Below are 21,641 nucleotides of genomic sequence, written 5' to 3' on the forward strand. Positions count from 1 at the left end.
GTGGCGGTGGCGGCCTCAGTGGAAGCATCATCTCCTCTGGACCTGGTGGCAGAAGGTGACAAAGGGGACGTAAACACCCCAGATGACTGCATTATGCAGGGTCGACTCAAGAATTCTGAGTCGCTTAGAAAGTAGGACTTGTTGCTTGGCCATTTGTCGGTGTCCACACCTTTAGGCCATGCACAGATTTTCTCAAGGTAAATAAGATCACAAAGCTGTTCTCTTATCCGCTTCCTCGTGTGGAGGGATTGTATTCATCAGGTTGGTTCTGCGCAATTTGTCAGCAAGTTTGACCTTCTGATAGGTTACTGGCAGGTCCCCTTGTCCAAACGTGCTTGAGACATTGTTGCATTTATAATACCTTCAGGTCTGTATTCTGAAACCATCATGCCGTTTGGTTTGCGTAATGCACCAGCCACTTTTTAACACTTGATGAATTGGGTGGTTGTTGGTTTGGAGGGATGTGCAGTGTATAAGATAAGATAAGATAAGATAGCACTTTATTAATCCCCTTGGGGAAATTCAGGGTGTATCAGTATGTAGATGATGTCGTCATCTACAGCGACACGTGGGAAGACCACTTGCAGCTCATCCAAGCTCTGTTTGACTGTCTTGCATGGGCACGCCTAACAGTAAACCTGGTGAAGTGTGAGTTTGCCAGTGCTACATGACTTACCTAGGTAAAGTTGTTGATCAGGGTCAGGTTTGTCCTGTGAGAGCCAAAGTCATGACTATTGACCAGTTCCACTCCAACCACCAAAAAAGAACTCATGCGTTTTGGCTTCTCCACATATGGGTGACCCCTTTAAGTTGCAGGTGGATGCAAGCAAGCTGGAGCGGTGTTGTTGCAGACTGGTGCTGAAGGAATCGACCATCCAGTCAGTTTCTTTTCGTGCAAGTTCAATTCCTATCAGTTGAACTACACCATTGTGGAAAAAGGCACTAGCTCTGATTTGGGCCCTACAGAACTTTGAGGTCTATATAGGGGGTGGAGTAGAACCACTAGTGGTATATACAGATCATAACCCACATACTTCCAAATACAAATCAGTGCCTTATGCGATGGTGTCTTTTCCTTCAGCCATTTCACTTGGACATACGCCATAAATAAGGTTCAGAGAATGTCTTGGCTGATGCATTGTCCAGGGCATTGCTGCCTTGAAGTTCTTTTCTGTCTGTCCTGTTCTGTCTTGTTTTCTTTGGCCTGTTCTCCCCTATTCTCTTCTCTTAATTTGCTTCTTATAGGTACCAAAGTTGCTGAGTTGGGAGATGGTGGAGCTGGTTGAAGGGAGTGACGCTGGACTGGAAGTGGGACGGCCCACCCATCTGTCTGCCTGGTTTTTCTTCTTTGCCTGTGTTTGTTCTTCTCTACAGGAGCCAGGTAGACAGAGCTGGGTGGGTTGTCAGAGCAAACTGGGTGCACCTGGGAAATAGGGGTGGCTAAAGAGTATAGAAGGCCTGCTACCTTAGGCCTCAGTCTCATTCTGGGCAGCCTCGACCACCTCCTCATGGTTAGCACTTTACCTTTCGTTTGACTCCTTGGTTTTCATACTATACAACACTTACACTCCACTTTCCATTCATCCACTCATGCATTACACTACTGATTCTCCAAATCATCACTCTCCTTAGTTGAATAAATGAATTAGAATTTTGAAATTGTGTGCAGACTCTCTCATTTGTTACACTATCTATTAAAGCCTTCTATGTGTGGGCCAGGCACTAGCCGCTGTGTGACCATTCCCTTACCAGGTACCTCTGACCAAGGAAAGTTGTACCACTGAGGGCATCACTTGTACCACTGATACTACATGGGTGCCCCAGCCAGGAGCTGCACTGCCCGCAAGGGATCTAACCACCACTCCCACACTCCTCACTGCTGTGTACTAATAGTAATACAGTTCATGGCATAGGTTAGCAGCAGCAGGTGGCCAATGGGAGATCCTGACACATCTCTGCAGATTCTCTTCTGTATTATTATTAGCATGGCACTCTCGATATGTGTGGTTAGGGTTAGGGTTAGAGTTCGGGTTAAAGCATTTATGTAATGGAAGAGGAATAGGAAAATGAATAAGCAAATGAAAAAACGAAAGGATAAATGTAAATGTCTTTTTAAAAGCCAATTTGCAAATTAAATTATAAATTAAGTGATTATTTATGGATTACAGAAACGTATATGTAATAAAGGTGGCTGGTCACTACATTTGCAGTGGAACTTGACAAATTGACCACCAACCGATAATCATATCCCAAGTTCTTTTCACGAGAGGTGAGCGGTGCTTAGTAACCCAGGACTAGGGGAGTTAGCGCATAAACGTATGTTTATTACAAATATAACAAATAAAAAACAAGGCCTTGGAATTGTTAAAACCCAAAACGGGATAAAAGATAAAAGTCTGTAAAATGTTCAAAAAATGCAAGAGGCTAAAAGATTAACACATAAAAGTTCTTAAACGTTTCCAAATGTCTAAAAGCATGTAAGCGAGGCCAGCCTAGAAGAGTCGAGGGTCTTGCCGTCTCTACGTGTGCGAAACTCTACCGTATGCAGCCTCTCGATGCTGTCACCTGTCAGCCGCTTCTCTTAGCCCTCTCTTCCGGCTTATCTGGAAAGCAGTTCAAGTAAGACCCCCCCTCCGCTGCCCCACTGGCCCACGGAGCCAGCATGAGGCTGTTGATTGGCCAGTCCGGTTGGCCATCAATGCCAATGTCCCACTGCCTCATCAGTTTGTATTGGGGTCAGCTGTGTCTGTCCAAACTCAATCCAAAAAACATAACAAAACAAAACATTACATGCAACTAAACACTGCAACCTAAGAAACGCCGCAACTCAAAATATAACATGCAAATAAATTAACAAAACACTCCAAACCACAGCAACCCAAAATATAACGCATAAAAAGTAAGGAGCCACAGCATGACATATATAATAATTATTAATTGATTATTATTTAAAAAATAATTTGTTTAATAAATGTAATTAATTGACACATTTTAATTAGTAATTTAATAAATTGTTTGACTTATTTCTCTTATGATTAGTCAATTATTTTGATTAGTCAATTATATTAAATTACTTCAATGAGAGCTCTGCGGCTATTAATGCGTGTACCTTCGTATCAATTGTTTACCTCATTTAAGTGCAGTAAATAAAAGGTAATATTGCCGCCTTCTGCTTTTTGCATTTGAAAAGCAATGAGCGATGTGCATTTTTTCCATGGCGCAGCCATGGTCATCACGGGTCAAATTCAGGTCAGTCAGTCAGTCAGTCAGTCAGGTAATGCTTAGTGAGATGATGCGCTTCGTCAGATGGCCTCTAGAGGGCGTCTTTGACTGTGAGATGCAGCGTTTCCCATACAAAGGCACAAAATCAAGTTGGTCAGTGTATAGAAATTGATCTAAATCGATCTCTGATGCGCGCATCACGTCATGTTTGTCATTTGGAGATGCGCAGACCAGCAGCATTGTACTCAATCCATAGAGTCTGCCGGTGTGAAAACAAAAGTGAAACTTAACATTACACAATTTGCTCAAAACTCGCCTGTGTTAGTAATGGATTTGTAGACAGTAACACGTCTAGGTAACGTTATTACCTTGTGGTATTTCAGTAACGTTATGGAACTAGGTAATTGAACCATGTTGCAGTGCTTCAGTGCATAGAATTGAACACACGCGCCATGGGTCTGTGCAGGATCTGTGCTTGTTCCTTTTTGCTTTTAGTTTGTCAATACAGAAAAGGAGTAAGTGTTGCGGAGGTGTAGACAGGACAGGCTCTGACTTCTGGACACAACGCACCTCAATTTCAGAGTTAGTGTTTGTCCGTTTGAACCAAGTTGTTAAACAGTAATTAACATCTTTCTTCCTGTCTGAACAGAGCATGGCAGAGACGAGGGAGGCAATTAAACCTGTAGGTTTGAATAAATAACGTTAAAGCTATTGTATTCAAATTGTATTCAACCCACTGGAGGAATAAAAAAATGAAAAAAATTATTAAAAAAAACCTTATTCTGATGTAACTGTGGTCTGTCAAGTAGGCTACATTTTTACATTTACATTAAAAAGCAAGCTGTGAAGCTTAAAAAACTTAATAGCGTAGCTTTAACGTTATTTATTCAAACCTACAGGTTTAATTTAACAACTTGGTTCAAACAGACAAACACTAACGCCTTTACTCTGAAATTGAGGTCTGTCCTGTCCGGAAGACAGAGCCTGTCCTGTCCACACCTCTGTAACACTTAACTCCTCTTCTGTATTGACAAACTAAAAGCAAAAAGGAAAAACTTTTCTGTGGTGTCAACCCAAATGCAAAAGGCGGCTAAATCGCTTTTTTATTTATTGCACTTAAATGAGTAAAACAATTGATACCAAGGTACATGCATTCTAATGGTAAACTTGGTCGAAAAATGAATTGTGAAAAGGAAAAAGAATCCGAAACTGAATAAGCAAATGAACAAATGAAAGGCAAATTTTAAATGTCTTTTTAGAAAGCGTTTTGCGATTTGATTTATAAATTCAGTCATTTATTTGTCCATTTAATTAATCATTTTATAAATAGTTTTATTAAATGGCCATTTAAAAACATTTTAATGAATGGGTTTAAAATTTTGTTTTAGTTATTTATCTTTTAATTAATTACTGATAATTGATCTACAGCACACTCGGGACTCCATACCAAGGTCCATCTCAAACTGTTCATAAGACGTGATCAAAAGCACTGTGTGTTTATCAGAAACTGTTGCCCAGCTGGTCGATTTGGCAACAAAATGGACAACAAATAAGTTTTCCTTCAACCAAGAAAAGGTATTCTGGTGTAAAAGAAAAGACTAACTAAATCTGTGTCTTTGCAATTACCTTTGTAATGTAACAATATTTTAATATTGTACCGAATTCACATCTTACATGAAACTGAAACATTTCTTAGTGCTTATGACTGGGACTGGGAGTATGGGAACAAAAACACAGAGGAAAATACAACAATTAAAGAACGTCTAAAAATAGAATGAAATCATCCTGAGCTACAACTGAATATTATGTACATAAATGCCAAGGCAGTGTAAGAGAGACTGTGTGTAACTGAAAGATCACAGGTTCAATCCCTTTAACAGCCAAAGTATATCCATCTAAAGCCACATGTCCTGTTGAAGTGACCTTGAAAAGGACACTGAACCAGTCAGCTAAAGGTCTAATGTGTTTACATAAATGTCAAGGCCACAACATGAACAATGCAAGGATGGCAGGTTATATTCTAGATGAAAGTACTGACAATGAACAGCAGAAGGAGACACAGACTGTCTGATAGTGAACATGATTCATGAGGATTTCAATATTTATACTGTACATATGCAGTATATGACATAAAAAAGGGAGTACGTTTCTTTAATGATTCAGACTTTTGACCTTTTGAATTCACCGACTCAACAACAATATGAACAAATACATCCCTGCTTCATAGAAAAGGTCCCATTATGTTGGCCTCACAGGAGTTAGGCTGCAGTATCTGAAGTCTAACAATAAGATTAATAGATTTTCTAAACCAGGGGTAGAAAAAGGCATAGATCACAGGATTTAGACAGGAGTTAGAATACAACAGCCAGTCCGCAAAATTTGAACCAATGATTTCAGTATCCTGTCCTGCAAGAGAGACACAGTAATATGGACAGAAACATATTAGAAACACAACTACGGCAATACCAAGAGTCCTGGCTGCTTTCATCTCAGATTTCTTAGCAGTTACAGTCACTGAACGCTGGAGTGTGACAGCCACAATGTGGGATCGCATGGCACGAGCCTGAGACACAGCCACCACGAATACTCTCATATACAGAACTATGATGACAGTAATGGGAGCAGTAAAGGTCACAACAAGGTCAGCAGCTCCTGCAATGTGGTTAATGACAAATACACACTCTCCATAGCAGGAATTATACCTGCCTGGTTGTGTCAGGTAATCTTTTAGAATCAAACTATTATAAAAAACAGAACAGACCCAACACAGACAAACACAGATTTTAACTCTTGTCTGAGTGATTTTGGTGGGGTAACGCAGAGGGTCACAAATAGCCACATAGCGGTCGACTGATATGAGCACCATGTTTCCTACTGAAGCAGAGGTAATGATAAATTCTACAACGTAATATAGAGCACACATGAAGTCCCCCAGAAACCAGCAGGAGTCTATACGGAAAATTTTCACCGGCATCAGCAGGAGGCCCACAAGGAGGTCTGAGACAGCCAGGGAGAGGAGGAGGAGGTTGGTGGGGGTGTGGAGCTGCCTGGAGTGGGAGAATATTATCGTTTATTTTCATCATCAATAGTATCTTGGCGTTTGAAAAAAGCAGTTATAGTATTAGTTGCAGTAGTATGAGTAGTAGTCAAAGTAGCAGTATGACTAAAAACAAAACTAAAAGCTTTACCAAACAATAATATACTCATCACTGGACTAGATGTGACGACTTCTATGTACTAGCCCAAAGCCATTTCTTCTTGCATGTCTAACTGTTCATGTTTAGAAATATACAAATATTTTAGGCTATGCTGAGAAGTATATCTCTGCCTGTAGTGGGAAATGGAGATGATGACCAGCAGGTTGAGAGCCACAGTGAGAAGAGAGATGGAGGACAGCAGGATGTAGAGGAACATGGCCTCAGAGTGAGGACGCATCTGCTTCCTGCAGGAAGTGTTGAGGAGCTGTGGAAAGCAGAGTTCACCTCCTTCCAGGGTCTCCATCATCAGAGAGAGAGGAGGAGAGGAGAAGCTGCTGAGGTCTGGCAGCTTTCTGACAAAGCTCTCTATCATACAGCTGATTTATCTCTCTCTTCTCTGTTTGTCACTCCCTTCCTCCCTCCCTCCCTCTCTCATTCTCTCTTTCTTGGAGACTGATGTCCCTCCTTCCTCCCTGGCTATTTGCATCATCCTCTTCATCTCAATCGTCATCACTTTTTCTGCTGCCTTCCTCCTCTCTTCCCAATCCCTCCTTCCTCCCTACTCATCTTTTCTCTCTCCCATTTCAGCCACTCCTCCCATCTGACTTCTCTTTCTCTTCCCTTCTTCTCTCTGATTCCTCTTCATATCTCCTCTCCTCATTTCCCCCTCCTCCCTTTCCAACTCTGATGTAACAGGTTGTTTTCATACTAATGTGGATGACAGAATAATAATGGGAATTATTATTATAGTCAAGAATGTGCAGTCCTATTCCTCACTGTCTAGTCTGGGGGAAAGGAAACTAAACTTCTATAGCTGGCAGGGACTTCTGTTGCCATGCAGAATACATACAGGATTTGGACTTCGATATATCAGGGACTTGTATTGCACATTCAGTCTCTTTCTTTATAGAACTACAATGCATTTCTACATTACTATTTTGCCAGTGCATGTACACAACCAATCCCCCCGTACCCAGCTCATTGCTATTCCCTGGCTACTACCCATTAGTATGATTGGTCAAAGTTACTTCCTATAGCAGTTCAGTCAGTGGTTTCAGACAGGCTCTCCTGGAGCGCTGTTACAGCACAGACAGGGGAGACTGTCAAGTTTTTGACGTTTTTTTATGTGTACCGTTGGGCTAGTTTCCATATAAACTGACTTACGGCAGACAGATTTGTTGGGGATGCTATTTTTCAAATTGTGGGTCCAATTAAACTCAGAAATGGGGTTTGCAGACTGCTCATGATGAGATGGCAGGTCACTTGGGTGTTAAGAAAATGTATGATAGGTATCTATGTCATTTCTACTGGCCCAGGCTAAAAAAGGACATATCATCTTACTTCAAAACGTGTCATACCTTCCAACTCACCGGTAAGCCTAACCACTCCATGAAGCCTTCCCCATTGTATCCTATAGCAGCAGTTAGTCAAGCCTTCGAACATTTGCTCATTGATTGTGTTGGCCCTTTGCCAAAGTCTAAAGCGAGTAGCATGTACCTGTTGACTGTGAGGGAGGGAACAAATATTACCTCACACACGTTTGCAGAAATTTAGAAACAACTTTGTGTTAAACATGCACAATCTACTGCTTACCTGTTACGGCTAGGCAAGTGAACCCAAGTGCAGACACAGAGACAAGAGGCAATGAGCACAGTTCAAAAGAGAGTTTATTCACTGGGCTGGTAGCTGGAAGCTGGAGCGAGGGCCTGGGCAGGCAGTCAGAAACCTGGAGCTGAGGATTGGCATGAAGCTGGGCCAAGGCAGGACAGGGAAAGTGCAGAGGAGAGCCAGGCAGAGCGGGCTCCAAAGAGCGGGGAGCCGAACTGATCCGACGAGGGAAGCAGGCGAGGCAGGAAGACTGGGGATAGAGGCTGGAGTCTGGCTGGCAGGCTCAATGGTAGCTGAGTCTTTGGAAGAACAAAGTGTATGATCCGGCGGAGAGTGGATGGCAAACTGGGGATAATATACTGTGGCTGATGAGCTGATGGAAAGCAGGTGAGCAGACTGGAGATGAGCAGATTACAGGCAGGTGTGCAAGAAGAGCTTGAGCTGGGAGTCAGGAGAACGAGGGGAGACCATGCCCACACACAACAAGACAGAAAGAGAGAGACAGACAAAAGAGCACTGGGAACACAGGGAAAAGGAAACACAAGGAAAACACAAGGGCTAGGCAGGGCTCATGACATTACCATGCACAAAGTCAGGGAACTATCGAGCGTTTCCATCAAACCCTGAAATCACTGCTTCGTGCTTATTGTACCAAACTTAACCATGATTGGGACGAAGAGTTGCCCTGGTTGATGTTGGCCGGCTAGAGAGGTGACGCAAGAAAGTACTGGCTTTAGCCCAAATGATGTCGTGTTTAGACCAAGCGGCCAAAACCACGGGTAAATTTTGAAGCCAATAAGGAAGTGCTGAAAGCTGCACTTCCTCTAACGTCCACTAGAGTCGGCTCCAAAAAGACTCTAAATCCCGCCCAACTCCATTCAAGTCAACCACAGCCCAACTTCTAACTCAAAATATAAAGTCAATAAAGTTTTTTTGACAAGAGATTATGGTCTTAGTAGCTAATTTAAATTCTTCTAATATGTGTCCGTATGGCGATTTTCAAAATAATTGCATCATTAACGGGATATAACGGTTATAAAACGGGGTAGTTTCACAAGTGATTGACAGGTCGCCTGTCCAGTGATCGCGCAGGTCGCCGATCACTGACCAATAGCAGGCGGCGCTGCGGCTCTATCCCCGGCTTCGCTCTGGCTGCTCCGGCTCCAAAAAATGCCAACATGGCGGCGCTCGTAGACCCCAATTTTTGGCTTCAAAACGGCCCTTCAGAAACGTATGGGTGATGTCACACTCACTACGTCCATCTTTTTTTACAGTCTATGGTTTGGACACACCGTACGTGATCCATTGGCTGTGTGACAGGATGACTGGAAAACACCTACACCACCAATAAATTTGATAGACTATGTTAATTGTTTCAAAAGGCGGCTATATGAAGCTGGTAAGTGGATAAAAGAAACTTGCAGGCCCTACAGAAGAAGATGAAACATCTGTCCGACCGCCAAACAGAAAAACTTGTTTTTAGTTTGGGTGATCAAGTGTTGGCACTTCTACCTTTGGTGGGTTCTCCTTTTCAGGCGAGGTTTGTGGGGCCTTACTCTGTTCTCCAACAAGTTTCTGACCAGAATTATATAATTTCTACTCCGGATTGGTGGAGATCTACACAACTATGCCATGTCAATTTGCTGAAACCTTTTTTTCCCCATTCCTGTGTGGTTCTATAGGGGAGGTAAAGCCAGTAGCAGTGGCAGTCTCAGTGGAAGCATCATCTCCTCTGGACCTGGTGGCAGAAGGTGACAAAGGGGACGTAAACACCCCAGATGACTGCATTATGCAGGGTCGACTCAAGAATTCTGAGTCGCTTAGAAAATAGGACTTGTTGCTTGGCCATTTGTCGGTGTCCACACCTTTAGGCCATGCACAGATTTTCTCAAGGTAAATAAGATCACAAAGCTGTTCTCTTATCCGCTTCCTCGTGTGGAGGGATTGTATTCATCAGGTTGGTTCTGCGCAATTTGTCAGCAAGTTTGACCTTCTGATAGGTTACTGGCAGGTCCCCTTGTCCAAACGTGCTTGAGACATTGTTGCATTTATAATACCTTCAGGTCTGTATTCTTACATCATCATGCCGTTTGGTTTGCGTAATGCACCAGCCACTTTTTAACACTTGATGAATTGGGTGGTTGTTGGTTTGGAGGGATGTGCAGTGTATAAGATAAGATAAGATAAGATAGCACTTTATTAATCCCCTTGGGGAAATTCAGGGTTTATCAGTATGTAGATGATGTCGTCATCTACAGCGACACGTGGGAAGACCACTTGCAGCGCATCCAAGCTCTGTTTGACTGTCTTGCATGGGCACGCCTTACAGTAAACCTGGTGAAGTGTGAGTTTGCCAGTGCTACATGACTTACCTAGGTAAAGTTGTTGGTCAGGCTCAGGTTTGTCCTGTGAGAGCCAAAGTCATGACTATTGACCAGTTCCACTCCAACCACCAAAAAAGAACTCATGCGTTTTGGCTTCTCCACATATGGGTGACCCCTTTAAGTTGCAGGTGGATGCAAGCAAGCTGGAGCGGTGTTGTTGCAGACTGGTGCTGAAGGAATCGACCATCCAGTCAGTTTCTTTTCGTGCAAGTTCAATTCCTATCAGTTGAACTACGCAATTGTGGAAAAAGGCACTATCTCTGATTTGGGCCCTACAGAACTTTGAGGTCTATATAGGGGGTGGAGTAGAACCACTAGTGGTATATACAGATCATAACCCACATACTTCCAAATCCAAATCAGTGCCTTATGCGATGGTGTCTTTTCCTTCAGCCATTTCACTTGGACATACGCCATAAATAAGGTTCAGAGAATGTCTTGGCTGATGCATTGTCCAGGGCATTGCTGCCTTGAAGTTCTTTTCTGTCTGTCCTGTTCTGTCTTGTTTTCTTTGGCCTGTTCTCCCCTATTTTCTTCTCTTAATTTGCTTCTTATAGGTACCAAAGTTGCTGAGTTGGGAGATGGTGGAGCGGGTTGAAGGGAGCGATGCTGGACTGGAAGTGGGACGGTCCACCCATCTGTCTGCCTGGTTTTTCTTCTTTGCCTGTGTTTGTTCTTCTCTACAGGAGCCAGGTAGACAGAGTGGGGTTTATCTCAGTCTCATTCTGGGCAGCCTCGACCACCTCCTCATGGTTAGCACTTTACCTTTCGTTTGACTCCTTGGTTTTCACACTATACAACACTTACACTCCACTTTCCATTCATCCACTCATGCATTACACTACTGATTCTCCAAATCATCACTCTCCGTTACTTAGTTGAATAAATGAATTAGAATTTTGAAATTGTGTGCAGACTCTCTCATTTGTTACACTATCTACTAAAGCCTTCTATGTGTGGGCCAAGCACTAGCCGCTGTGTGACCATTCCCTTACCAGGTACCTCTGACCAAGGAAAGTTGTACCACTGAGGGCATCACTTGTACCACTGATACTACATGGGTGCCCCAGCCAGGAGCTGCACTGCCCGCAAGGGACCTAACCACCACTCCCACACTCCCCACTGCTGTGTACTAATAGTAATACAGTTCATGTCATAGGTTAGCAGCAGCAGGTGGCCAATGGGAGATCCTGACACATCTCTGCAGATTCTCTCCTGTATTATTATTAGCATAGCACTCTCGATGTGTGGTTAGGGTTAGGGTTAGAGTTAGGGTTAAAGCATTTATGTAATGGAAGAAGAATAGGAAAATGAATAAGCAAATGAAAAAACAAAAGGATAAATGTAAATGTCTTTTTAAAAGCCATTTTGCAAATTAAATTATAAATTAAGTGATTATGGATTACAGAAACATATATAGTAATTATTAATTGATTATTATTTAAAAAATAATTTGTTTAATAAATGTAACAATTGACACATTTTAATTAGTAATTTAATAAATTGTTTGACTTATTTCTCTTATGATTAGTCAATTATTTTGATTAGTCAATTATATTAAATTACTTCAGTGAGAGCTCTCCGGCTATTAATGCGTGTACCTTCGTATCAATTGTTTACCTCATTTAAGTGCAGTAAATAAAAAGTAATATTGCCGCTTTCTGCTTTTTGTGTTTGAAAAGGAATGAGCGATGTGCATTTTTTCCATGGCGCAGCCGTGGTCATCACGGGTCAAATTCAGGTCAGTCAGTCAGGTAACGCTTAGTGAGATGATGCTCTTCGTCAGATGGCCTCTAGAAGGCGTCTTTGACTGTGAGATGCAGCGTTTCCCATACAAAGGCACAAAATCAAGTTGGTCAGTGTATAGAAATTGATCTAAATCGATCTCTGATGCGCGCATCACGTCATGTTTGTCATTTGGAGATGCGCAGACCAGCAGCATTGTACTCAATCCATAGAGTCTGCCGGTGTGAAAACAAAAGTGAAACTTAACATTACACAATTTGCTCAAAACTCGCCTGTGTTAGTAATGGATTTGTAGACAGTAACACATCTAGGTAACGTTATGACCTTGTGGTATTTCAGTAACGTTATGGAACTAGGTAATTGAACCATGTTGCAGTGCTTCAGTGCATAGAATTGAACACACGCGCCATGGGTCTGTGCAGGATCTGTGCTTGTTTCTTTTTGCTTTTAGTTTGTCAATACAGAAAATGAGTAAGTGTTGCGGAGGTGTAGACAGGACAGGCTCTGACTTCTGGACACAACGCACCTCAATTTCAGAGTTAGTGTTTGTCCGTTTGAACCAAGTTGTTAAACAGTAATTAACATCTTTCTTCCTGTCTGAGCAGAGCATGGCAGAGACGAGGGAGGCAATTAAACCTGTAGGTTTGATAAAATAACGTTAAAGCTATTCAAATTGTATTCAACCCACTGGAGAAATAAAAAAATGAATTAAAAAATTTTAAAAAATCTTATTCTGATGTAACTGTGGTCTGTCAAGTAGGCTACATTTTTACATTTACATTAAAAAGCAAGCTGTGAAGCTTAAAAAACGTAATAGCATAGCTTTAACGTTCAAACCTACAGGTTTAATTTAACAACTTGGTTCAAACAGACAAACACTAACGCTTTTACTCTGAAATTGAGGTCCGTCCTGTCCGGAAGACAGAGCCTGTCCTGTCCACACCTCCGCAACACTTAACTCCTCTTCTGTATTGACAAACTAAAAGATGCAGCAGCAGACCAATGGTAAGCTGCTGAAGACCAACAGCCCATTCAATCAGGACAATTCACATATGATATTCATAATATTCCTAAATAGTTGTGGCAACAATACATTTTGGCAGAATAGATCTGCTTAATAGCTCGCTGCTGCACATGCATTAGATTTAATCAGGGAGCACATAACCCCCCAAAGCAGCCACCAAAATGAGTATGCTGCAATATGTGCCATTCCTGGCCACGTTAAGTAATGCAACTCCATATGGAACAGTAGAACCGCCTATGTCATGGGTTACATTTATCTATCTATAGAATCTATAGAAATTGAACACTACCTTTTCACTTGAGGCGTGTGAGTTCAGCAGCTGCAGAGCACCCTCTGATGACATATGGCAAGATATGCGCTTTTGATATATGCATTTTTTCATTTAAAGAAGGGTAAGAAGATACCGTAGGTTAGTTCAAGAGGAGTCCAGGTGTAACCTGAAGAGATGTGTCTTTAGTCTCCGCCAAAAGATGGGCAAAGATTCGGCCGTTCTGACAGAAGGGGGGAGCTCATTCCACCGTTGTGGCGCTAGGGATGAGAAGAGTTGTGACCGGGATGAGCGACTTCTGAGCCCACGTAGCGATGGAGGGGCGAGGCAACCTGCAAGGGTGGAGGAGCGGAGGGAACGAGGCGGGGTTTTGAACCTGACCAGAGATTGCAGATCGGGAGGGGCAGTCTGATGTACTGCTCTCTAGGCGAGTACCAGTGTCTTGAATTTGATGCGTGCAGAGATGGGAAGCCAGTCAAGCGACCGGAAGAGGGGAGTGACGTGAGAGAATTTTGGTTGGTTGAACACCAGATGGACTGCAGTGTTCTGAATGCGCTGTAAAGGTCTGATGGCAGGGGCAGGTAGCCCGGCCAGAAGAACGTTGCAGTAGTCCAGGCGGGAGATGACAAGTGCCTGGACCAGGAGTTGTGCCGCTTCCCTCGTAAGGAACGGGCAAATTTTGCAGATATTATAGAGGGAGAACCTACAGGAGTGGGTTGTCGCTGCAATGTAGGCAGAGCAGGCAACACACTGTCCAGGCAACACATTGGTGTTGTCAATGGAGAAGGAGAGGTCTGTGTGAGGGTAGTCTTTCCCTGGGAGAAAGAGTAGCTCCGTCTTGTCAAGATTGAGCTTGAGGTGGTGCACAGACATCCGAGCACTGATGTCTTTGAGACATGCGGAGATGCGTCCATCAATTTGTGTATCTGAGGGGGGGGAAGAAGAGGTAGAGTTGAGTGTCGTCAGCATAACAGTGATAGGAGAAGCCATGAGAGGAGATCACATGGCCGAGGGATTTAGTATAGAGAGAGAATAGCATGGGCCCCAGGACTGAGCCCTGAGGGACACCGGTGTTAAGAGTGCAGGATCTGGACAGAGATCCCCTCCATGAGACCTGGGAAGAGCGGTTAGACAGATAGGATGCGAACCAGGAGTGTGCAGATCCAGTGATTCCCAGTTCAGATAGGATGGAGAGAAGGATTTGGTGGTCAACAGTATCAAAAGCAGCAGACAAGTCAAGGAGGACAAGCACAGAGGAGAGGGATGAAGCCCTGGCAGTGTGCAGGCCTCTGTGACAGCAGGGAGTGCAGTCTCAGTAGAGTGGGAAGCCTTGAAACCGGATTGAAGAGGGCCCAGGAGGTCATTCTGGGAGAGATAGAGAGAGAGTTGGTTGGAAACTGCTCGCTGAAGGGTTTTGGATAGAAAGGAGAAAAGAGATACAGGTCTGTAGTTCTGGATAGCAGCAGGGTCAAGGGAGGGTTTCTTAAGAAGAGGCTTGACTCTGGCAGTCTGTAGAGCATCAGGAGCAAAACCTGAGGACAGGGAGGAGTTGATAAGGGCAGTGAGGAAGGGAGTGATGTCGGTGGAGATGGTTTGGAGAAGAGTGGAAGGGAGAGGATCAAGGGGGCAGGTGATGGCTCGGTTAGACCTGACAAGTGTGAGGACATCTTCTGGAGAGAGGGGAGAGAAGGAAGCAAGCCCAGAGACAAGGGGCAGAGAAGCAGGTTTGGAGTAAGGAACAGTGTTGTTAGTGGCCAGATGATGGAAGGAACAGCTGATGTCATCCACCTTCTTAGCAAAGTAGGTGACAAAATCATCAGCTGAGAGGGAAGAGGGAGGGGGAGGGGAGGGTGGGTTGAGGAGGGAGGAGAAGGTAGAAAACAGTTTACTGGGGTCAGAGGCAGAAGACTGGATTTCAGTAATGAAGAAGGAAGTCTTTGCTGTTGACACAGCAGAGGTGAAGTTGGAGAGGAGAAGGTGGTAGGCAGCGAAATCGTTAGGGCGCTGCGATTTTCTCCATTTCCTCTCTTTGACATTGCTTTTGTGACACATTCACTGGCAAAATAGTAACGTAGGGAAACCGTTTCCAAACAAATGCACTGTAGTTCTATAAAGAAAGGGACTGAATGTGCAGTACATGTTCCTGATATATCGAAGTCCAAATCCTGTATGTATTCTGCATGGCAACAGAAGTCCCTGCCAGCTATAGAAGTTTAGTTTCCTTTCCCCCAGACTAGACAGTGAGGAATAGGACTGCACATTCCTGACTATAATAATAATTTCCATTATTATTCTGTCATCCACATTAGTATGAAACATCAGAGTTGGAAAGGGAGGAGGGGGAAATGAGGAGAGGAGAGATGAAGAGGAAGCAGAAAAAAGAAGGGAAGAGAAAGAGAAGTCAGATGGGAGGAGTGGCTGAAATGGGAGAGCGAAAAGATGAGTAGGGAGGAAGGAGGGATTGGGAAGAGAGGAGGAAGGCAGCAGAAAAAGTGATGACAATTTAGATGAAGAGGATGGTGCAAATAGCGAGGGAGGAAGGAAGGAGGGACATCAGTCTCCAAGAAAGAGAGAATGAGAGCGGGAGGGGGGGAGGAAGAGAATAGAGAGATAAATCAGCTGTATGATAGAGAGCTTTGGTCAGAAAGCTGCCAGACCTCAGCAGCTTCTCCTCTCCTCCTCTCTCTCTGATGATGGAGACCCTGGAAGGAGGTGAACTCTGCTTTCCACAGCTCCTCAACACTTCCTGCAGGAAGCAGAAGCATCCTCTCTTCAAGGCCATGCTCCTCTACATTCTGCTGTCCTCCATCTCTCTGCTCACCGTGTCTCTCAACCTGCTGGTCATCATCTCCATCTCCCACTTCAGGTAGAGATATACTTCTCAGCATAGCCTAAAATATGTGTATATTTCTAAACATGAACAGTTAGACATGCCAGAAGAAATGGCTTTGGGTTAGTTCATAGAAGTTGTCACATCTAGTCCTTTGATGAGTATATTATTGTACTACTACTCCTACTACTGCAAGTAATACTATAATGATTTTTTTCAACAGCCAAGATACTATTGATGATAACAATATGTTAAACAATGATATTCTCCCACTCCAGGCAGCTCCACACCCCCACCAACCTCATCCTCCTCTCCCTGGCTGTCTCAGACCTCCTTGTGGGCCTCCTGCTGATGCCGGCTGAAATCCTCCTCATAGAGGCCTGCTGGTTTCTGGGGGACTTCATGTGTGCTTTGTCTCCCTTTGTGGCCCTTATCATTACCTCTGCTTCAGTAGGAAACATGGTGCTCATATCAGTCGACCGCTATGTGGCTATTTGTGACCCTCTGTGTTACCCCACCAAAATCACTCAGACAAGAGTTAAAATCTGTGTTTGTCTGTGTTGGGTCTGTCCTGCTTTCTTTGGCAGTCTCTTTCTAAAGGATTTACTGAGGCATCCAGGCAGCCATAATTCCTGCGTTGGAGAGTGTGTAATGGTAAGTAACTCCATTGTAGGAGTTGTTGACCTTGTTGTCACTTTTATTGCTCCCATTACTGTCATCATAGTTCTGTATATGAGAGTATTTGTGGTGGCTGTGTCTCAGGCTCGTGCCATGCGATCCCACATTGTGGCTGTCACACTCCAGCGTTCAGTGACTGTAACTGCTAAGAAATCTGAAATGAAAGCAGCCAGGACTCTTGGTATTGCTGTAGTTGTGTTTCTAATATGTTTCTGTCCATATTACTGTGTCTCTCTTGCAGGCCAGGATACTGAAATCATTGGTTCATATTTTGCGGACTGGCTGTTGTATTTTAACTCCTGTCTAAATCCTGTGATCTATGCCTTTTTCTACCCCTGGTTTAGAAAATCTATTAATGTTATTGTTAGACTTCAGATACTGCAGCCTAACTCCTGTGAGGCCAACATAATGGGACCTTTTCTATGAAGCAGGGATGTATTTGTTCATATTGTTGTTGAGTCGGTGAATTCAAAAGGTCAAAAGTCTGAATCATTAAAAAAACTTACTCCCGTTTTTATGTCATATATATATATATATGATTAATCAGTCTGTGTCTCCTTCTGCTGTTCATTGTCAGTACTTCCATCTAGAATATAACCTGCCATCCTTGCATTGTTCATGTTGTGGCCTTGACATTTATGTAAACACATTAGACCTTTAGCTGACTGGTTCAGTGTCCTTTTCAAGGTCACTTCAACAGGACATGTGGCTTTAGATGGATATACTTTGGCTGTTAAAGGGATTGAACCTGTGATCTTTCAGTTACACACAGTCTCTCTTACACTGCCTTGGAATTTATGTACATAATATTCAGTTGTAGCTCAGGATGATTTCATTCTATTTTTAGACGTTCTTTAATTGTTGTATTTTCCTCTGTGTTTTTGTTCCCATACTCCCAGTCCCAGTCATAAGCACTAAGAAATGTTTCAGTTTCATGTAAGATGTGAATTCGGTACAATATTAAAATATTGTTACATTACAAAGGTAATTGCAAAGACACAGATTTAGTTAGTCTTTTCTTTTACACCAGAATACCTTTTCTTGGTTGAAGGAAAACTTATTTGTTGTCCATTTTGTTGCCAACAGAGATGATCGGCCAGCTGGGCAACAGTTTCTGATAAACACACAGTGCTTTTGATCACGTTTTATGAACAGTTTGAGATGGACCTTGGTATGGAGTCCCGAGTGTGCTGTAGATCAATTATCAGTAATTAATTAAAAGATAAATAACTAAAACAAAATTTTAAACCCATTAATTAAAATGCTTTTAAATGGCCATTTAATAAAACTATTCATAAAATGATTAATTAAATGGACAAATAAATGACTGAATTTATAAATCAAATCGCAAAACGCTTTCTAAAAAGACATTTAAAATTTGCCTTTCATTTGTTCATTTGCTTATTCAGTTTCGTATTCTTTTTCCTTTTCACAATTCATTTTTCGACCAGGTTTACCATTAGAATGCATGTACCTTGGTATCACTTGTTTTACTCATTTAAGTGCAATAAATAAAAAAGCGATTTAGCCGCCTTTTGCCTTTTGCATTTGGGTTGACACCACAGAAAAGTTTTTCCTTTTTGCTTTTAGTTTGTCAATACAGAAGAGGAGTTAAGTGTTACAGAGGTGTGGACAGGACAGGCTCTGTCTTCCGGACAGGACGGACCTCAATTTCAGAGTAAAAGCGTTAGTGTTTGTCTGTTTGAACCAAGTTGTTAAATTAAACCTGTAGGTTTTAATAAATAACGTTAAAACCATGCTATTAAGTTTTTTAAGCTTCACAGCTAGCTTTTTAATGTAAATGTAAAAATGTAGCCTACTTGACAGACCACAGTTACATCAGAATAAGGTTTTTTTTATTATTTTTTTCTTTTTTTTATCCCTCCAGTGGGTTGAATACAATTTGAATACAATAGCTTTAACGTTATTTATTCAAACCTACAGGTTTAATTGCCTCCCTCGTCTCTGCCATGCTCTGTTCAGACAGGAAGAAAGATGTTAATTACTGTTTAACAACTTGGTTCAAACGGACAAACACTAACTCTGAAATTGAGGTGCGTTGTGTCCAGAAGTCAGAGCCTGTCCTGTCTACACCTCCGCAACACTTACTCCTTTTCTGTATTGACAAACTAAAAGCAAAAAGGAACAAGCACAGATCCTGCACTGACCCATGGCGCATGTTCAATTCTATGCACTGAAGCACTGCGACATGGTTCAATTACCTAGTTCCATAACGTTACTGAAATACCACAAGGTAATAACGTTACCTAGATGTGTTACTGTCTACAAATCCATTACTAACACAGGCGAGTTTTGAGCAAATTGTGTAATGTTAAGTTTTACTTTTGTTTTCACACCGGCAGACTCTATGGATTGAGTACAATGCTGCTGGTCTGCGCATCTCCAAATGACAAACATGACGTGATGCGCGCATCAGAGATCGATTTAGATCAATTTCTATACACTGACCAACTTGATTTTGTGCCTTTGTATGGGAAACGCTGCATCTCACAGTCAAAGACGCCCTCTAGAGGCCATCTGACGAAGCGCATCATCTCACTAAGCGTTACCTGACTGACTGACCTGAGTCAGGCTGCGCCATGGAAAAAATGCATATCGCACATTCCTTTTCAAATACAAAAAGCAGAAGGCGGCAATATTACTTTTTATTTACTGCACTTAAATGAGGTAAACAATTGATACGAAGGTACACACATTAATAGCCGCAGAGCTCTCATTGAAGTAATTTAATATAATTGACTAATCAAAATAATTGACTAATCATAAGAGAAATAAGTCAAACAATTTATTAAATTACTAATTAAAATGTGTCAATTAATTACATTTATTAAACAAATTATTTTTTAAATAATAATCAATTAATAATTATTATATATGTCATGCTATGGCTCCTTACTTTTTATGCGTTATATTTTGGGTTGCTGTGGTTTGGAGTGTTTTGTTAATTTATTTGCATGTTATATTTTGAGTTGCGGCGTTTCTTAAGTTGCAGTGTTTAGTTGCATGTAATGTTTTGTTTTGTTATGTTTTTTGGATTGAGTTTGGACAGACACAGCTGACCCCAATACAAACTGATGAGGCAGTGGGACATTGCCATTGATGGCCAACCGGACTGGCCAATCAACAGCCTCATGCTGGCTCCGTGGGCCAGTGGGGCAGCGGAGGGGGGGTCTTACTTGAACTGCTTTCCAGATAAGCCGGAAGAGAGGGCTGAGACCGACGCACAAGGAGTCATTGGCGTCCCGGACCCACTGGAGTCGGCGGCGGAATTGGGCGCTAAGAGAAGCGGCTGACAGGTGACAGCGTCGAGAGGCTGCATACGGTAGAGTTTCGCACACGTAGAGACGGCAATACCCTCGACTCTTCTAGGCTGGCCTCGCTTACATGCTTTTAGACATTTGGGAACGTTTTAAGAACTTTTATGTGTTAATCTTTTAGCCTCTTGCATTTTTGGAACATTTTACAGACTTTTATCTTTTATCCCGTTTTGGGTTTTAACAATTCCAAGGCCTTGTTTTTTATTTGTTATATTTGTAATAAACATACGTTTATGCGCTAACTCCCCTTGTCCTGGGTTACTAAGCACCGCTCACCTCTCGTGAAAAGAACTTGGGATATGATTATCGGTTGGTGGTCAATTTGTCAAGTTCCACTGCAAATTTAGTGACCATCCACCCTTATTACATATACGTTTCTGTAATCCATAAATAATCACTTAATTTATCATTTAATTTGCAAAATGGCTTTTAAAAAGACATTTACATTTATCCTTTCGTTTTTTCATTTGTTTATTCATTTTCCTATTCCTCTTCCATTACATAAACGCTTTAACCCGAACTCTAACCCTAACCCTAACCACACATATCGAGAGTGCCATGCTAATAATAATACACAGGAGAATCTGCAGAGATGTGTCAGGATCTCCCATTGGCCACCTGCTGCTTCTAACCTATGCCATGAACTGTATTACTATTAGTACACAGCAGTTACCGGAATCTGTGCAGGGAAACAGGCCCAGAATGTCCACCAACCACTCCATGGGTGCTCCAGCCAGGAGCTGCTAAAGGGGAGTGTGGGAGCGGTGGTTAGGTCCCTTGCGGGCAGTGCAGCTCCTGGGTGGGGCACCCATAGAGTATCAGTGGTACAACTGATGTCCTCAGTGGTACAACTTTACTTGGTCAGAGGTACCTGGTAAGGGAATGGTCACACAGCGGCTAGTGCCTGGCCCACACATAGAAGGCTTTACTAGATAGTGTAACAAATGAGAGAGTCGGCACACAATTTCAAAATTCTAATTCATTTATTCAACTAAGTAAAGGAGAGTGATGATTTGGAGAATCAGTAGTGTAATGCATGAGTGGATGAATGGAAAGTGGAGTGTAAGTGTATAGTGTGAAAACCAAGGAATCAACCGAAAGGTAAAGTGCTAACCATGAGGAGGTGGTCGAGGCTGCCCAGAATGAGACTGAGGCCTAAGGTAGCAGGCCTTCTATACTCTTGAGCCACTCCTATTTCCCAGGTGCACCCAGTTTGCTCTGACAACCCACCCAGCTCTGTCTACCTAGCTCCTGTAGAGAAGAACAAACACAGGCAAAGAAGAAAAACCAGGCAGACAGATGGGTGGGCCGTCCCACTACCAGTCCAGCGTCGCTCCCTTCAACCT

The 21,641-nt window shown here is 42.7% G+C and overlaps 1 protein-coding gene and 2 pseudogenes across 1 annotated transcript; 1 reads left to right on the forward strand and 2 right to left on the reverse strand.

Moving 5' to 3' along the window:
* Positions 1–5,443: 5,443 nt before the first annotated feature.
* Positions 5,444–6,884, reverse strand: LOC139913428 (trace amine-associated receptor 13c-like). The gene is made up of 2 exons (XM_071901441.2): positions 6,551–6,884; positions 5,444–6,269 (listed from the first exon to the last, which is right to left on the reverse strand). Exons 1-2 carry the CDS (start codon positions 6,790–6,792, stop codon positions 5,444–5,446), a joined length of 1,068 nt encoding a protein of 355 aa, XP_071757542.2. The 5' UTR covers positions 6,793–6,884.
* Positions 6,885–13,596: 6,712 nt separating this feature from the next.
* On the reverse strand, positions 13,597–15,501 carry LOC144539885 (uncharacterized; annotated as a pseudogene).
* Positions 15,502–16,072: 571 nt separating this feature from the next.
* On the forward strand, positions 16,073–17,383 carry LOC139913426 (trace amine-associated receptor 13c-like; annotated as a pseudogene).
* Positions 17,384–21,641: the final 4,258 nt, after the last annotated feature.

This window comes from Centroberyx gerrardi, chromosome 10, assembly GCF_048128805.1.
Source record: "Centroberyx gerrardi isolate f3 chromosome 10, fCenGer3.hap1.cur.20231027, whole genome shotgun sequence".
In the NCBI taxonomy this organism is placed as follows: Eukaryota; Metazoa; Chordata; class Actinopteri; order Beryciformes; family Berycidae; genus Centroberyx; species Centroberyx gerrardi.

Excerpts from the sequence above, each read along its gene's own strand:
- LOC139913428 (XM_071901441.2), bottom strand. The coding sequence starts at position 6,792 with ATGATAGAGAGCTTTGTCAGAAAGCTGCCAGACCTCAGCAGCTTCTCC. Across the intron at positions 6,270-6,550 it reads ATCTCCATTTCCCACTACAG|GCAGCTCCACACCCCCACCA; the intron begins GCAGAGATATAC and ends CTCCCACTCCAG.